This window comes from Centroberyx affinis, unplaced genomic scaffold (genome assembly GCF_046629955.1).
Source record: "Centroberyx affinis isolate AG114_WGS23_722 - 3 ecotype Tasmania unplaced genomic scaffold, CSIRO-AGI_Caff_v1 ptg005250l_1, whole genome shotgun sequence".
In the NCBI taxonomy this organism is placed as follows: Eukaryota; Metazoa; Chordata; class Actinopteri; order Beryciformes; family Berycidae; genus Centroberyx; species Centroberyx affinis.
This window is the reverse complement of record NW_027282614.1, coordinates 20973-38718: the sequence shown is the minus strand read 5'-3', so window position 1 is coordinate 38718 and position 17746 is coordinate 20973. Positions and strand designations below refer to the sequence as shown.

At 38.6% G+C, this 17746-nt stretch overlaps 1 protein-coding gene across 2 annotated transcripts in view; it reads left to right on the top strand.

Moving 5' to 3' along the window:
- LOC139667024 (transmembrane protein 131-like) overlaps positions 1–14463 on the top strand; it is a 52639-nt gene extending 38176 nt beyond the window's left edge. Inside the window, exons 28-41 of one of the 2 annotated variants that reach the window (XM_071546403.1) lie at positions 909–1095; positions 1222–1407; positions 1784–1945; positions 2805–3124; positions 3817–3971; positions 4799–4923; positions 5077–5207; positions 6335–6478; positions 7333–7456; positions 7973–8094; positions 9215–9296; positions 11477–11574; positions 11881–12023; positions 13048–14463. In XM_071546403.1, coding sequence (XP_071402504.1) covers positions 909–1095; positions 1222–1407; positions 1784–1945; positions 2805–3124; positions 3817–3971; positions 4799–4923; positions 5077–5207; positions 6335–6478; positions 7333–7456; positions 7973–8094; positions 9215–9296; positions 11477–11574; positions 11881–12023; positions 13048–13332 — 2264 coding nt within the window. In that variant the 3' untranslated portion in view covers positions 13333–14463. Of the gene's footprint in view, positions 1–908; positions 1096–1221; positions 1408–1783; positions 1946–2804; positions 3125–3813; positions 3972–4798; positions 4924–5076; positions 5208–6334; positions 6479–7332; positions 7457–7972; positions 8095–9214; positions 9297–11476; positions 11575–11880; positions 12024–13047 lie in introns of both variants that reach the window. The other variant, XM_071546402.1, reaches the window with a different exon arrangement.
- Positions 14464–17746: the final 3283 nt, after the last annotated feature.

Genomic DNA, 17746 nt, shown 5'->3' with positions numbered 1-17746 from the left:
CCGCCGCCGCGTCCACCGCAGATCCTCCATGTGAACGCAATAACCCCTTTGATAAGAATCTTTTCAAATTTGGTATGGACACTGATGACCCCTAGAGGAAGAACTCTATTGATTTTGATGTGTTTATGATTGTTATAACTATTATTAACTGATTCAATTCATGTCCATGCTATTTGGCCCCATATCTCACCAATGGTGCATTATATTGTATTGAAATTTGTCAAGAGAATTGTTCAGGCAATTATGGAGATTTGTATGAAGTTTGCACTTTCTGTGATTATTAGTAATAAAATTAAAATTAAAATTTGTTAATTAGTAACATTTATTATTGAGTGTTAAAAAAATAGTTAAGGTATATACCCCTTATTTCTGGAGAGATAATACATAGGGGATTATATCCATTCATTTTGTGTTTAGGAGTAATAATGATATCATACTTAACTGGTTACCTTTATTAATTTGTAATATAACAATTGTTACATGCCGTAACTATTGTTATAACACAAATTAAGAAGGACATTTTTTTTTATTTGACGAAATACAAATAGTTGGGACATACAACCAATATAATTGGGAAGATTAACCCTGGAGTCTTATTGTGTGATTATTGAATGGCTTTTTATTACATTTGGGCTAGGATTGGGGAATTTTGGGGATATACCCTTGCTGTCGGCCCCCGACAGCGTCCTTGTTGATGATATTTAACAGTGTAAGAGGATCTGAGGTTGGATTTTTCCTTTAAACAAATGAGCTGAAACACACGTATATTAACCTGCAGTGCAAAGTCATATTGCTTTGTTTGCTTTGTTCAAATTTGTTTCCGCAAATTCTTAAATCAATTAATATATTTTGAAATAATCAAGTTACTTTAAAGTTCATAGTTGATTCAGTGATTTGTTTTTCTTCAGAAAATAAACCAAAAGAACCCAACTTCACTCTCAGAAGATCATTCAAGATTGAGAACACCGGTCAACTGCCAGTCAAAATTCAGTCCATTGAAATCAATGGCCGTTCCTGTGAAGGGTTTGGTTTCAAAGTCCTTAATTGCCAAGAATTTACACTAAAACCAAACACTTCAAGAGACATGGTCATTCTGTAAGTAACTCAGTTGCTGTTGTTTTCACATATAGTTATGACCTCTTCAGTGTGAGTTTTTGAATATGTATGATAAATATTATGATGTTGAACTGATATCAATTTCCCACCCTTGTGCCCTTTCAGCTTCACGCCAGACTTTACGGCGTCGCGGGTGATCAGGGAGCTGAAGCTGACCTCAGTGGGAGGATCCAAGTTCGTGTTTTCCCTCAACGCCTCGCTGCCGTACCACATGCTGGCATCATGCTCCTCAGTCCTGCCTCGGCCCAGCTGGGAGCTGGAGCTCTACATCATCATCTCCATCATCATGAGGTTTGGACACACAAGCAGGAAAGCAGAAAACAAATGATAGCACCTAAGGTTCTTAAACATGTCTGGAAAGCCTGGAAATGGCAAAAGGAAGTTTTGAAAAAATGGGTAATGGCACACAAAAGTATGGAGATGTTTTCTTCACTCTCAAAATGCACATAACTGCACATTTTATGTCGATTGGTCACATACACAGTTGATATTGACTGCTGTCATTTCACATATTGTGAAATTTGTTCTCCCAGTTGATAGTCATTTTATCCACCCACCATCAGCATACATGTTATGAATGTTCAAAACCACCCCAAAAATTACGGTCTGGAAGTTATGTGGCATTTTACAATGGAAAATGGCTTGATGTGTGTTGTATTCCTTGCAGCTCCATGTTCTTGCTGGTGGTGGTGACAGCCTATCTGGAGGCCCTGGGCATCTGGGAGATGTTCAAGAAGAGGATGTGCTATGAGACATCCAGTAATTCCATGGAGCCAGGAAAACCTTTTGACCTCAAGGAAATAGGACAGCTTCAGAACAGCACTGCACAGTGGGTTCTCGGGTCTTTTGTGGATAAGGATCTCCAATCTCCAGAATAAAATGCCATTCTTCAAATAATAGGCTGTTTGACCCATTGAGGGTCTGTAGGACTCTTTGTAAAATGTTAATTGAAAAGGGTCAAAAATGAGCGATCACTCCAAAATGAGTGTAGAGTTATGCAGTTGATGTATCACTGCATATTGTTCAAGTTCAAGTTTATTTATATAGCACATTTCATACGACAGGCGTAGACTCAATGTGCTTCAAAATAAAAAGCAAAAAATAGGCAAAGATCATACATAACAAAAACATATAAGATAGGGACATATAACATAAGAAGGTATTACATAAATAAAAACATATAAAAAAGATACAAAATATATAAGGTATTACAATAAAAAGGAATAAGATAAGAAGGTATTATTACTATTATTAAAAAGGGAATAATAGTAATAATACTGATTCTAAAAGCTTGCGAAAAGAGATATGTCTTTAGTCTGCTTTTAAAAGAAGACACTGTTGTAGCAGACCTTAGTTCATGTGGTAGAGGATTCCAGAGAGTAGGACCATAATGACTGAAGGCACCATAAGCTGATTTAGAGTTTATTCTAGGTATAGTGAAGAGAGCTTTATTTGATGATCGAAGGGATCTGTCCGGTGTGTATTCAGTGAGCATGTCAACGACGTAAGAAGGAGCTAAGCCATTCACAGATTTAAAAACAATAAGAAGTATTTTAAAATCAATTCTTTGTTTTACTGGGAGCCAGTGAAGAGAAGTTAATCTATCAGTGTATTTTGCCACAGTCTGAATGGTTATGCAGACCTCCGACATCAGCTCACTGCCATCTCTGTCTTGGTCCGCCCTCCAGGGCAGCCAGCAGGAACACGAGAGGAGGCCACAGCCGATCTCCACTCCCACCGCCCGTAGCCCCCTACCAGCCGGGGGCCAAAACCTCCGACGGCAGCGCGTCACCCGGCCGCAAGTCCCGCACCGCAGCCTGCAAGCAGCAGCAGCAGAGCCCCGCCTCAGCAGCCGGCCAGCAGGGCCTGTCCTCCCCAGCCAGAGGAGCCAGCCCCGGGCACGACGAGCACAACTACACCAGCCTAGTGGAGGCCATGGACAAGGACCTGGAGAGACCAGAGTTCATGTCTGAAGAACTGGAGCTGCCTCCCGGTGCTCAGGGCAAAGGTACCGAGATTGTGGACTTAACCTTGGATAAAACACTTAACGGTAACACTTTATAATAACCATCATTAATAAATGGTAAATTGATAGTTAATTAAACTTTAGTTAATAGTTATTTTACTGTTAACAAACAATGAAATGATCATTAATAATGTTTACTAATTATTAGTAATGCTATAATTTGTTATTTTATCATTCGTTTGTGTAATATAAAATCATTTGTTTATAAATTATATATTGTATCATAGCTTTTTACCCTTTTTACCGTCTCTTATCAGCTATGATACAATATATCATTTATAAACAAATGATTTTACAAACTAATGATAAAATAACATAAATTATAGCATTACTAATAATTAGTAAACATTATTAATGATCATTTCATTGTTTGTTAACAGTAAAATAACTATTCACCAAAGTTTAATTAACTATCAATTTACCATTTATTAATGATGGTTATTATAAAGTGTTACCCACTTAACTTATATAGGTGCACTTCATTTGAGTTATGACAATTACACCATTGAGATATAGGATTTCATCTCAAATGTCAGGATCATGGGTGTAGTTTAGTGTACGGTATATTTTTCCTGTAGCTACGTGGAGCTGTTCATTTAAATTGAATTCAACATATGTGCGGATGGATTCGGATATATCTCAGTTCAACTTAACCACTTCACCCCTTCCAGCAGCTAAAGGGAAGGTCCAGCGCAAAGCCAAGACCCAGAAGAAGACGGAGGAGGGCGAAGCAAGGGCAAAGGGAAAGCCTCAGGGCGAGGAGGTGCTGAGGGAAGACAACGACGACAGCTCGTCCACCACCACAGAGACCTCCAACACCGACACAGAGGTACCGCCTAAACCTATGCCTGGAGCAAAACAGAATGACACATTTAGACTTCTTTTATTCATATATCTATAGCAACTGCATTTTTTTTCCCAGTCACTTAATGCACTTTTCACTTTCACGGCCCCAAGTGGCACTGGGAGATAAGTGTTTGAATTTTTTGAAAGTTTGAAGGACTCCATGACCCAGATATACTGGAAGATGATGTCCGTAAACTATATTTCTTCGTCTTAGTGTCTATTGGGGGGTGGAGGTTATGTCTATTTTACCAATCCTCTTAACAAGCCTGGCAAGTTTAGATGCGCGTTATGAAAATGAACTAACCATCCAGCCTTAGAGCTGCTACAAACTTTCATTTTCTTCCCACCAGTGACAATACTGACACCAGTATTTAAAGAGGTATCTGCGTAAAGCCTGCTTGATGGTCATGTCTGGCTCATGTATGTAAAACACAAGAACAAATCTGTGTAAAACCTGACATCTAATGGTAAAAAACATGCTGCTCTTTGGTGCCAGCATGCTTTTTACCATTATCAGCCAGTAGCAGATGGCAATTTCAGTAGTATGCTTTTTACCATTAGATGTCAGGCTTTACACAGATTTGGGTTTGGGGTTAAGTTACTCCAGTTACAAATAAGGTGAATCTACGGTGTCCCAGTTGGTGGGATGGAATGTTCTTCTCTGTTGCAGTCTCACTTCTGATTTAGGCTGATAAGACAGCTGGATACATAAGTGATTTCAGGCCGTGTTTCCTTTGACATCCTTTGTTTGCCCTTGTCACACACTATCCTACAGTAAAACTGGGGACCCATGTGTCTTTTGTTTTGTAGGAGCTGGCTAACAAAAAGAACAGACCACTGATAATGGAAAAGGACAAAGAAGAAATGACAGAACCTAGTTTAAAGTCCAAGAACAAAAAGCCAGCCAACACAAAAGAGAAGAGCCAAATGTCAAGGTCAGCTTCTTTTCCCTGGCTTACATTACATCTTTGATACATTTAAAACGCTTCCAAAGACTTTTTCCATCTGTTTCTTGTTCCTGTTTCCTGAGACATGTTTCTATTTTCAACGATTTTTTTTTTCCTCTATTTTTTCTCATTGCTCCCCAGTTCACTGGAGTTGCCATATATCACCCCGCTAGAAAACAAACGAAAAGCCTTTAACTCCAAGAGCGTTATAAATCAAGGACTAGGCAGCACATTGCCAGCCGCAACCAAAGTTTTACCTTCGAAACCAAGAGGTCAGTGCTTTACATTTTCATTCTCCTTAAAGCTGGGGTAGGCAAGAATTTGAAAGTATACAGAAAGTATACTCCTCCCTCTCTGCTCCCCCTCTCCCTCCTGTAACTCCTCCCTCCAAGTAGCTGGAGTGACTGACTGGCTGAAAAAATTGCTTGGCCCCAGCTTTAAGCCATCACTTGGAGAAGAGACTCAAAGCCAGAAGTTCTCGTGTCCTTGTAGTATAAATAGGATACATTTAGAAGAGTTGACAACTTAAAAAATTAAAATTAAAATATGATTTTCATCATTGATGTCTTTTTAGTCATATTTTGGTTTCATGGCTGACATAGGTATAGTTTAAGGCCCAGCTGCTATATAGGTGAGGCCTTTTACAGATATATTTGTATTGACATACTGTTTGTTCCAGAGATTAGGCAGCAATAAAATAAGCAAAAAAAGAGTTTGAATAATGTTTAGTGAGATTTAGTTTACAGTAGAGCTTTTAGAAAGGGTTCAAAACAAAGCACTAGTACATACACCTGTTGTTAAATCAAATTTGGTCTAGACCAATGGTTCTCAACATGAGGTCCGGGGACCACCAGGGGTCCTTGAGGGGGTTCCCGAGGGTCCCCAGGAAAATGATGAATTGTTAAACTTCACCATTATTTAATTTACAAGAAGTGAACAGAATTAGAATATGAAGAAGAATGAATATTTTGATCATAGTTTTACTGTTATTGCTCAACCTACAACAGAATTAGAGTATGTAGAAGAATGAATATTTTGATCATAGTTTCACTGTTATCTCTCTACCTACAATACAGATAGTCATGGAAAACAAAATCATATCCTAACTATATCTATCTAATCATATCTAAATACAAATATTCTCAGATTCGGGTCAAATGGGGGGCCGTGGGCCTAATGTGGACTACATTAGGGGTCCTTGATATGAAAAAGGTTGAGAACCACTGATCTAGACAATGGTGAAATGGTTTAAGCTGAGGAACACCCTATGCCACTACAACATTATCAGTATATTGAGAATTGTGAAATTAGCAGTTATCTTATTGAACCCACAAAGTGAAGGCAGCCGTCCTAGAGTGCCGTGTGAAGTTGTGTTCATGTTGGTGCCGCTGTGCCCCAGTGCCTCGTGGGAAGCTGGAGGAGCTGCGCCCCCCGCCCCTGACCAGGCTGCAGCCCAGCGGCAGCAGCAGCGGCTCAGAAGGAGAAAACAGCATCTCTCCTCCTCCAGAGTGGGACTGTGTGCCGGTCTGCAGAACCAACAACTGTAAGAAAACACCAAGTGGCTTCAACATGTTGCTTGATGCCAACTCTTTACTCTTTATACTTAGGGATGTGAGGGTTTTTTTTTTTTTCAGGATTTCATTAGATTTGATTAGATTTTGGTGGTCAAAGGTCAAGATCACTGTGACCTCACAAAAGATGTTTTTGGCCATAACTCAAGAATTCATACGCTAATTATGACAAAATTTCACACAAATATCTAATAGGATAAAATGATGAAGTGATGACATTTTATATCCAAAGGTTCAAAGGTCAACTTCACTGTGACATCATAATGTTTTGCTTACCACTGTAGCTGAGAAAACCATCTTGGGTCATTCTACAAAAACGGTGGAAGTGCTGTCACTTACTTTCAGACACCAAAATCCTTTAAGTTGACCTAATAATCACATTAATTATATATGTTCAATAAATAAAGACTGTCCTTGCAATGATAAAACAAAGTTTATTGGCGGAGGCATACAACTGCAAGGCGGTTATTTCTAGTGTTACTTAAAAATGATATCAATAAAGGGGAGCTGCCGCACTCCCCACGCTCTTACTTCCACTGTTCCTGGTCCCCGATTTAGATGGCTAGACTAAAAACCATCAGGGATCTGGGTTCCAAGGACCAGGAATGAGAACCACTGATATACAGAGTATTGAGTTCAGCTGGGCTCACCAGAAGTGTGATGGCCCAAGCTAAAGCTTGCTAGCCTTGTGCTCTCTAGTGTTCAAACAATACCAAAGAGAAAAGACCATTCTGAATGTCATTTCTTACATATTAGACCGCAGCTTATATTGTTTTAACGCAAGTTCATTATGTGATGTAATGTTGTCTGCTGACGTGTCCCCCAGCTGTGGACAGTCTCCAGCAGATCTCCATGCAAACCATGAATGCAGAGCCATTCCTGAAGAGACCCATCGGGACTCCACCACCCTCCTCCAGCAGCTTCTCTAGCTGTGGTTCCTGCAGCTCCAGGTAAAGCCACACAAAGCATCATTACAGGCTGACTGATAGGCCCATTTCAGAGAAGCTTGTCATGCTCAAAGCCAAGCAAAGCCAATGATTGGTCGGTAGGGGGCGATCATGACGGCATCCAACTCTATAGTCACGTCCATGTTTGTTTTTACCGGTGATTGTCGTCCCGTCGGCTTCCTGTTCCTCTCTTCTTCTGTGTTTCTTTTTGGTGCGATATGATTTTTTTTTATACTGCCACCCTGTGTTCAGGATTTCAACAACAGTGCCCTACACGCACATTAATGCAGAAGTATAAACACTTAAAGGTCCCATATTGTGTAAAACAGGATTTCCCTTGCCTCTTTGATTATAAAGGAGTTGGATGCGCTATCTAATGCTATCTAATAATATCTAATACTCAATACTCAGTACTCTCAATCTTAGTAGATGTCAATACTCATCATGCATAAACATTTTGGGGAGGTTGTTAATATTTTTCTCATTGCATTTTTGTGATGTTTCCTTATGCTTTTTCAGTGAAATGGGCTTAAAGGCTGCTCCTTGCGGTAAAAGCAAGCTCATCAAGTCGATCTCCCTTCCCGGTCAAAATGGGAACCCCACTTTTGCTGCCGTGGCTGCAGGTTATGACAGAAGCCCAGGTAAGAGCCACACTGCTCATTGCATTTGTTAGCTTTCAACCTAACTAATGATTAAGATGGAAACGCCTCAAGCTACACATCCCACTTCCTCATGTCAGTGGATAAAATCCCATCCGAAGAGTGCCGTGTTTGCTCTACTTTCATTCAGTAGCACTGGCTTCCTGCTGCTCAAACGATGCCCCCCACTGCCAGAAATCTCATTTTGAATTTTGTCTTATTGCCCATAGATCTAACAAGCTGCAAGTAGATATACAGGTACTGACCCAACCTAATAATTAAGACACTCATTGTAGACTATGCCTAAGAAACAACTCATCGTCTCTTCTCATCTTGGAGTGCTTTTCAACTTGTAAAGGCTGGATGATTTTAGTTGATGTAACTTTTAAATGTGCAAGGAATTGTGTTATTACATTTGAAATTATAGTTTGTCTTCCCAGTCAAGAAAAAAATGAACACGTGCCAAATTTAAAATCAGCTTGAGCATTGTTTTTGACCCATTTCAGTGTCAGTGTTTCCCACAATGTGTTACTCTCTCAGATTGTAGTGGCTGAATAGCCGAAACACCTAAATACATAACACGCACACTTAGTGTTCTCTATCTACCATTTCTGTGTAATATGCAAGGACAAATAAAATTTGTTAACATTGTGTTTGGAACATCAACTTTGTATATTGGTAAATACAGGGAGGAAGGCAGTGCAGTGTGCAGTCATGGTTTGCAATAGCATGAAGGAAATAAATTGAGGTTGTTAATGGACTTACTTAATGGACTGAGCTAAATGTGGAACTGAACTGGAACCAGTTCACAGCCCTACTCCCAACATAGTATGCTCCTCATTAATTGTAATGGCCAGCAGATATTCACTGTGCTCAACATGATTTTAGTCCCAGTGAAAATAAACTTAAGATGGATACCTATGTTTGTCAAGCACTGTGTGAAAAGGAAAGTAGTAGCATCAAAGTAGCATCAAATGGAAATACTCAAGTAAAGTACAAGTATCTCAAAATTGTACTTAAATAGAGTACTTGAGTAAATGTACTTAGTTACTTTCCAACACTGCCAACATGTGAGCTGAATCAGAGCTGACCAGCAGGTGTGTTGCTGTCGTTTGTCCCGCAGGAGGCAGTAGTTCAGGTCGAGGATCCATGAGTCGGATGGGCGTGGCCCACATGGCCTCTGTGGACAGTGACTGTTCTGACAGGTGAGGCAAAATGCATTTCATCATTTCTAGCTGTTTGGGAACCATTCCAAACATCTGGGAAGTATTAATGCACATACTTTTTTTTCATTTCACAGTGCGATATTAGATGTAGAGTAGAATAGCACTCAGCTTTATAGTGACATGGGCTAGTTCACATTCATATTAGGGCATTAGCTGTACTGTAGAATAGAGACTTTGTCGTTTCACATCATGTGATATTAGTTGTTAGTGTAAAATGGTGTTCAGCTATAGAGTGGGGTCCGGGGACCACCAGGGGTCCTTGAGGGGGCTCCAGGGGGTCCCCAGCAAATTGATGACTTGTTAAAGTTGAAGTTAACACAATTGGAATGTAGAAGAATGACTGTTTTGATTATAGTTTCACTGTTATCTCTCTGCCTATAATACAGATAGTCATGGAATTCTGGACAAAATCATATCAAAAAATATTCTCAGATTTGGGTCTGAGAGACAAAATCTTATTAAATGGGGGTCCGTGGCTCTAATGTGGACTAAATTAGGGGTGCTTGATATGAAAAAGGTTGAGAATTCCTGGTCTAGTTGACAGTCATTGTGATATTAGTTGTAGTGTAGAATCGAGGCTTTGTTATTTCACATAATGTGGTATTAGTTTCAGTGTAGAATAATGTTCAGCTATAGAGTGATATGGTGGTGTTGAGTCATATTGTGATAGTAGTTTAAGTGTAGAAATAGAGGCTGTATATTTTGAAAGTTAAAAAAAAAAAGTTTAAAGTGAACAAAAATAATGAATAATAAATTTTTGACTTTTTTTCATTTATTCAAAGCTGTTTTTTTAATTCGTTCAAATCTCTTTCATCCATGCAAATCTTTTTTTTTTCTTTTTTTTATTGATTCAAATATTTTTGGCCCTGTTTCAGTGTGAGGGTGTGCTATGGCAGGTGAATGACGTGTTCAAAGTTCAAATCCTATAGGGTTTAGGTAATGTTACTGTTATTAGCTAGCAAGGAAGATGCATGAATAAATAAATAAATGAGTGAATTAATAAATAAGCATTACTGATTTGCCACATGTCAAAAATGATTTTAATTCATGAAAACGAGGACATTGTAAGTGAAAGGAGAATCCAAAACTGCATTTCTTTCACTTTCAAAACCTATTTTCACTTTCAAAATAAAGATACAAACCACATAGATTTGCGGTTGCGTTACAAGTCACAAGTCTCACAGCTCAACCACAGCTCATGGAGGTCCTTTGGAAAATTGGCTGTGCTCAAATAATGTCTAAATATATAACAACCAGACGAGAAAAAGAGACACTTGAAAAACAGTGTTGTGGTAGTAGATCCATTCTGTAAGTAGTCTGGTAAGGTAGATCAGATAGATTCTCAGTCAAAAACATTTAGAAACACAAAGAGCTGAGGACCTCCAACAGGGCTGGGCGACAATTCAATATTATCGTTTATCGTCTTTCAGTGGAATCATATTGTGATGATATGAAGATATTTTAATATCGTGACACATTTCTGCTGTCTGAATTGATGATGACAAGCAAATTTTACTTAAAAACTCTCATAAAATGAGGTATGGTAGGAATATTATTTGAATATTTCTGTTTTGTTTGACATCACACCTAACATTACCATTCGGTTCAATGAGATGAACATTAATTTGATTATTTAACGTGATTTTGCATACATGAACCATATCGTGATATACATTGATATTGAGAAAAATCCTTATGATTATCATGATATCATTGATTTCAACCATATCGCACAGCCCTAACCTCCAATATGGCCACTGTTACGTCACCTGAAAGCCCTTTATAATGTTCATCATATTGCCCAGCCACTATCAGTAAACATTAAAAATGGAACACAACAGAAAATTTCAAAATTCACTCAAGAATAGCAAAAATGGCTAAAATATAGGTATTTGAAAAGGAAATTGTTTCGGAAGCCTGTTTGAATTTTTTTTTTTTATTAAAAATCTACTGGTCATTTTTTTGTAGTATTTGCTCTGATCTTTATTATTATTTTTTACATTAGTCCACAGCTATCCATTTTTTTTTTATTTGATATGAAGTTTCTTCAATTATTTTGAAAAGCTGTATGAAAAAAATCTGCATTAGAATCATTACTCTTGGACTACCTGACTGCCATGGATATAGTGTTATTAACCTAATGATGTATCTTTCCTCAGCCCTGGACTGCTGAGCCCTATTGGTAACGGCAGAGCTCCTGGTCTGAGTAATGCCTTCTCAGCGTTTGGGACCAATGACCTGTTCAACCTGTCAGGAGGTAACCATGCTCACTACAGGCCTCCAGATGAGACCGGCACAGTTTGGTGCACACTTAAAGGAACAGTTCACCCAAAAATGAAAATTCAGTCATCATCTACTCACCCTGTGTGTTATATGGACAAACTTCACCTGTGTTTAGCTGGTATGAGGGTGAGTAGATGATGACAGAATTTTCATTTTTGGGTGAACTATTCCTTTAACATAATGTGACTCTTGCCGATGTCCTTTTATTAGCCTCATGTTAGCTGATGTACAGGGTGTTGTTTGGAGGCTAGTAGATCTAAATGCTGCTTTGTGTTGACAGTGTTGGGCGGCATGGCGTCCGGTGGGAACGGCGAGCCTCAGCACAGCTGGCCGGACTTCAGCCACACCACCTCCGCCTCCTCCCCCGGGTCAGGCTGGCCCAGTGAGCCGCTGGAGCCTTGGAGCACCTCCAGTCCCCCCAATGTAAGACACGCACGCTGCCTCAGCCGCAAATACTCAGCCTGCCTTCTAGCAGTCATGGTTTCATCTCGTGAGGTTCAGTAGAATTGTGTTTGAACCCAAATTAGAATAGAATAGAATAGAAAGCCTTTATTATCATTGTACAGAATACAACGCGATTAGGAGCGCTACTCCTGATCAGTGCAATTAAAAGACACAGGGAAACAAAACAGAAACAAAACAAAACAATCTCAGCAAACAAACATCCACAGCCAACAACACAGGTTCTGAAATAATAAGTAAAATAAATAAATAAATAAATACAATGTAACTTTGCACTAGAATAAATGTAATTATTGCACTAGTATGAATGTAATTATTGCACTAGAATAAAAGTAATTATTGCACTAGTATGAAGTAATTATTGCACTAGAATAAATGTAATTATTGCACTAGTATGAAGTAATTATTGCACTAGAATAACTGTAATTATTGCACTAATGTGAAGTAATTATTGCACTAGAATAAATGTAATTATTGCACTAGAATAAATGTAATTATTGCACTAGAATAAATGTAATTATTGCACTAGTGTTGAGTAATTATTGCACTAGAATAAATGTAATGATTGCACTAGTGTGAAGTAATTATTGCACTAGAATAAATGTAATTATTGCACTAGAATAAATGTAATTATTGCACTAGAATAAATGTAATGATTGCACTAGTGTGAAGTAATTATTGCACTAGAATAAATGTAATTATTGCACTAGAATAAATGTAATTATTGCACTAGAATAAATGTAATTATTGCACTAGTATGAAGTAATTATTGCACTAGAATAAATGTAATTATTGCACTAGAATAAATGTAATTATTGCACTAGTATGAAGTAATTATTGCACTAGAATAAATGTAATTATTGCACTAGAATAAATGTAATTATTGCACTAGTATGAAGTAATTATTGCACTAGAATAAATGTAATTATTGCACTAGTATGAATGTAATTAGTGTATTTCCCCCTACTTCCTCCTGTGGTTCCAGTCCATGCTGGGCAGCAGCAGCAGCCTGTGGTTGTCCAGCCCCCCCTTCAGCCCCTCCATCTGGTCCACCAGTGCCGACTCCTCCCCGCTGCACTCCTTCTCCCCCCCCGCCTCGCGCCTGGCCCACCTGATCGGCGGCTCGGACAGCGGGGGCTCCTCCCCCTCCCAGCCGCGCCCCTCCCCCAGCGAGCTGAGCCCCGCCTACAACCCCTGGAGCGTCTGGAGGCCCACCTTCAGCAGGCGGAGCTCCGAACCCTGGCCGAGCCCCCCCGACGACACCAATTAAACCTTTTTCGTCTGTCCGTGTGTGTGTGCGTGTGTGTGTGTGTGTGTGTCTGTATGCATGTGTGTACCCCTATGCTCCATGTGTTGCGTGTGAGATGTGGTCGGACGGCTGCCAGCCCTACAGCATTGAGACATAGAGACATTTGAGCGCGTGTCGAGGAGGAAGGAGCATGTGGTCACGTGACCCGTTGTCGGCAGGACTTCCTCTCCTCAATGACCCAGGTTCACATATTTTTCTACCTCTGTAATGGTTGTGGTTTGGGTACGCTGTTCCTGGATCTGTAATGGAGAGCCAGTTCTATAATAAAGCAGGAAGACTGATGGGTAGATGGGTATATGCTCTTTTTTTAATCTCACAAGATTCCCATTGTTTAATTTATTGATTTGATGTCACCACCATATTCCTTATTTGACTGCCTTAAATGTGTGGCCTGGGCCAATTCTATAAGGGATTTTGCAATGGAATTTTTAAGTTGAAAAAGTCATATCATTTGAGTATTGTTTCCCTGTTCTGAGAGAATTGGAGTTTGAAAATGTAAAAAGAGATTAAATTTAATCTAAGCCTTTTTTCCAATAAACATTCTCTATTGGTGTTTTTGTTGGCAGCAAAACCGTAAGTGCAATCATTTAAAAATCTTGAAACTTCAAATCGAGTAAAAGTAAAAATTGCTTTCATCATTTTGCACTTCAGTTTTGAGAGTTCAGAGTACGGTCATGCACCTTGTTTATTGTTGCTCAGTTGAAGAAGAGAAATATCAGTTTGATTATCAGTTAACAATGCACTTCAGGTTGAACATCTTTGCTGAAATGGGGAAAACTTGAATTTTGAATGCAGTAATTTTTTTGTCCGTCTCCTTGCTTTTGGTCTCAATCATTCAGAATCCATTAAGCCCAAATGCTTTTTACGTTTTGAACTCCCATTTTCCAGGCCCCCAAATTGGTGTGAGATTTTTAAGTTGTTTTAAAGTTGTGATTTTCCAAAAAAAAAAAAAAAAATGTTTTCAAATTATTTTACATTTTGATGGAATTTTGTCAAATCCCTCTCTTTTGGATGAATTCTTGTCCGGTGCCAGCCCTGTGGCATGGTGGAAAATATGAAAAGGTCTCAAAGTTGAAATAAAACGCATCAGAAAAGCAAATGTTGTGTACATCTTATTTGTATGTTGTATTTCAAATTACTATATATCCAATTTGGTAAGAAATCATGTGACATTTATCATTCAGTATCTCTAAAATATAAGACTTGAATTAGCTGTGGAGAGACATTCAAGGGGAGCGCTGAGTGTGTGTGTGTGTGTGTGTGTGTGTGAGATGGAGAGAGTGAGTTTGTTGATGCTTTTTTAGTTTAGTTTTATTTTTTGCACAATTTAAAAAAAATACACAAATGACAAAGATAACAAATAATATACAGTGCAGGGAGAAGCAGAAAACCCAATGGGCTTATTTGAAGCCTCCACCTAAAAAATGTTAAAATTTCACAATGTTATAGAGAACACAAAAATAACACAGAAAATAATATGACTACATAAAAGTGATGGCAAACTAATAATATATATATATATAAGCAACAACAACAATAATAACAATAATAATATCAAAATAAAAGCAAAAACTGTGAGTGTGTGATATGTATGAGTTGATTTGATTTTTTTGTCATATCATTGTCTTCACTTCTGCTGCTGAACATGTTAGTTCCAGTCCAGGCCACAAGATGGCAGCAGATGTCAGACAGGCAATCTATTTGAATCGGATACCAGGAGTCATGCTGCACTTGGGAAGTAATGCATATGTCTAAGGGTAAGTGTTTAATTTCAGTTATCATGTATAAAATGATTGCACAATATGTTGCATAGTTATCATAAATCTTGATGTTTGCCTTGATGTATCTGTGGTCCACTTAATGAAAACTTTGAAAGACATTACGGCAGGGTTCCTACGCAGATCTTGAAAGTCTGGAAAAGTATTAAGAATGAATTTGATCATTTCCAGGTCTTGAATAGTTTGGGAATTTGAAAAAATGTCTGGAAAAGTATGGAAAATGTTGCGGTTCAGGTCCGATACACACATAATTCTAGCTTTTATGTTGCTGTAGAGCCACTTTGAGTCCACAGTTTTTGTTGATGTGAAGAATAATGTTCAGATAGAAGGACGCTCTTATTACCCAGCCGCTGTCAGCATGCATTATATCAAATACCCACCAAATCAAATCCAGTCAAGAACATAGGGTCTGGGAAAAATATGGAATTTTAAAATGGAAACCGTGTAGGAACCCTGCCAATCATCTCACATATTGTGATATTTGTCGCTGTGAAGAACAATCTTCATCTATACAGTGATATGACCTAGTTAGCAGGGGCAAGATGTCTATCTGCGTAAATCATATTGAACACCAGACAAAATCTTCAAAACAAATCAAGGTCTGGGAAAAAGTCTGGAATTTTTTAAATTGAAAATGTGTAGGAACCCTGTGCTGAACATGTTAGTTCCAGTCCAGGCCACAAGATGGCAGCAGATGTCAGACGGGCAAGCTGTTTGAATCGGATACTAGGAGTCATATTGCACTTGGGAAGTAATGCATATGTCCAAGGGTGTGTGTGGAATTTCAGTTATCATGAATAAAATGATTACACAATAAGCTATGTGCAATCATCAGTGGACAACATGTAAAGGTTTCCCTGCCCCACCAATTCTCTGCAATGTTAAGCATGTTTAATCATAAATCCTCGTTTGCCTTGACGTATCTGTGGTCCACTTAATGAAAACTTTGAAAGACATTACAGGGATGTTGTAATGCGTTATGTGTCATGCAGCATTTTGACATACTGTAGGGCAGTGGTTCTCAACGTGGGGTCTGGGGACCACCAGCGGTCCTTGAGGGCATTCCAAGGGGTCCACAGCAAATTGATGAATTGTTAAACTTCATTATTTTGTCATTTTAGAATGACTATTTTGATCATAGTTTCACTGTTATCTCTCTACCTACAGTAGATACAATAAAATATATTCTCAGATTTGGGTCCGAGAGACAAAATCTCATCAAATGGGGGTCTGTGGCCCTACTGTGGACTAAATTAGGGGTGCTTGATATGAAAAAGGTTGAGAACCACTGCTGTAGGGTCTATGTGAATAAAAGGGTGAAGTTCTTATGACGTCCCAGGAGGGGAACGTTTTCATTGTGGCACTGAAACACTAGTCACAACTGACAAAAAATCAAAACAAAGTACACTTTGCCGTAATAATGCCAATCACAGATGGTGTCAGATAAATTACTACATACAATAAACGTCAGTAATTCAAAGTAAACTAGTTTATGGCATTACTAGACCACTCTATTGTATCTCTAACACTACTGAATGCCTGGGGGCAGTTTGTTTCCAGTGACATCACCAACGCCACACTGAATAATCACTTAAAAAAGCGGCTATATTCAATTAGGTGTCTTCAGAGCAATGTGTTGTCAGACCGTGGCTGTTTGAAATGGGATTAGACAGCTCATCCTTGCGGGGCGTAAATGAGCTTCCATCTGATAGACCGGTATAATAGGATCTCCCCCTCATCTCATTAAACTGCATCAAGCCTCCGCCGCCACCGATGGATGCTGGCGGTTGATCAGCTGTGAGAATGATGCCTCGCCTTCAGATGACTAAGAATCATGTCTGCTCTCATGCTTGGGATTTTAGGCATAGGGATATAGTCATTCATGTTTGGACTCCTAACTCCCATTCATTTCTAATGGGAAATTACTGCTTTCTATTCCTAATAACATCCCTGAATGGTGTCACTGGTGGTGATACTGTGCACAACACACTGTTCTGGGTTATTCAATTCCATCCTTCTAGTTATAACAATTGATTAAAACATGGATATAGACATTATAGAATTCCAGTAATAACTTTTTGAACTTTCGGTAACACTTTCTATGAAGCCTGTGTCTATAATACATTACAATCATACTTATAACACATTATAATGCGATCATAATGCATTATAAGTATAGTTATAATCGTGCATAGACAGTTCTAATGTTTTATAACATTATAGACACATTACTTACAATCTTTTATAAAGCTTTTTCATTACCACTTAAATGAAAAAGCTTTATAACAGATTATGAGTAATGTTATAAAACATTATAACTGTCTATGCATGATTATAACTATACTTATAATGCATTATGATGGCATTATAATGTGTTATAAGTATGATTATAATGTATTATAGACACTGGCTTCATAGAAGGTGTTACCGAACTTTCCTTCAGGGGGGCAAGTTGACTGGTGGAAGCTCAACAGACCTCCAGTGTCTGCAAATCCTCACATTATTCTACAGAACCTTCAATTCATTATGTTCACTAGTCATTCTGATAAACTCAAATGATGTTTTTCATTGAGCCAGTCCAGAGGAGGATAATGTTC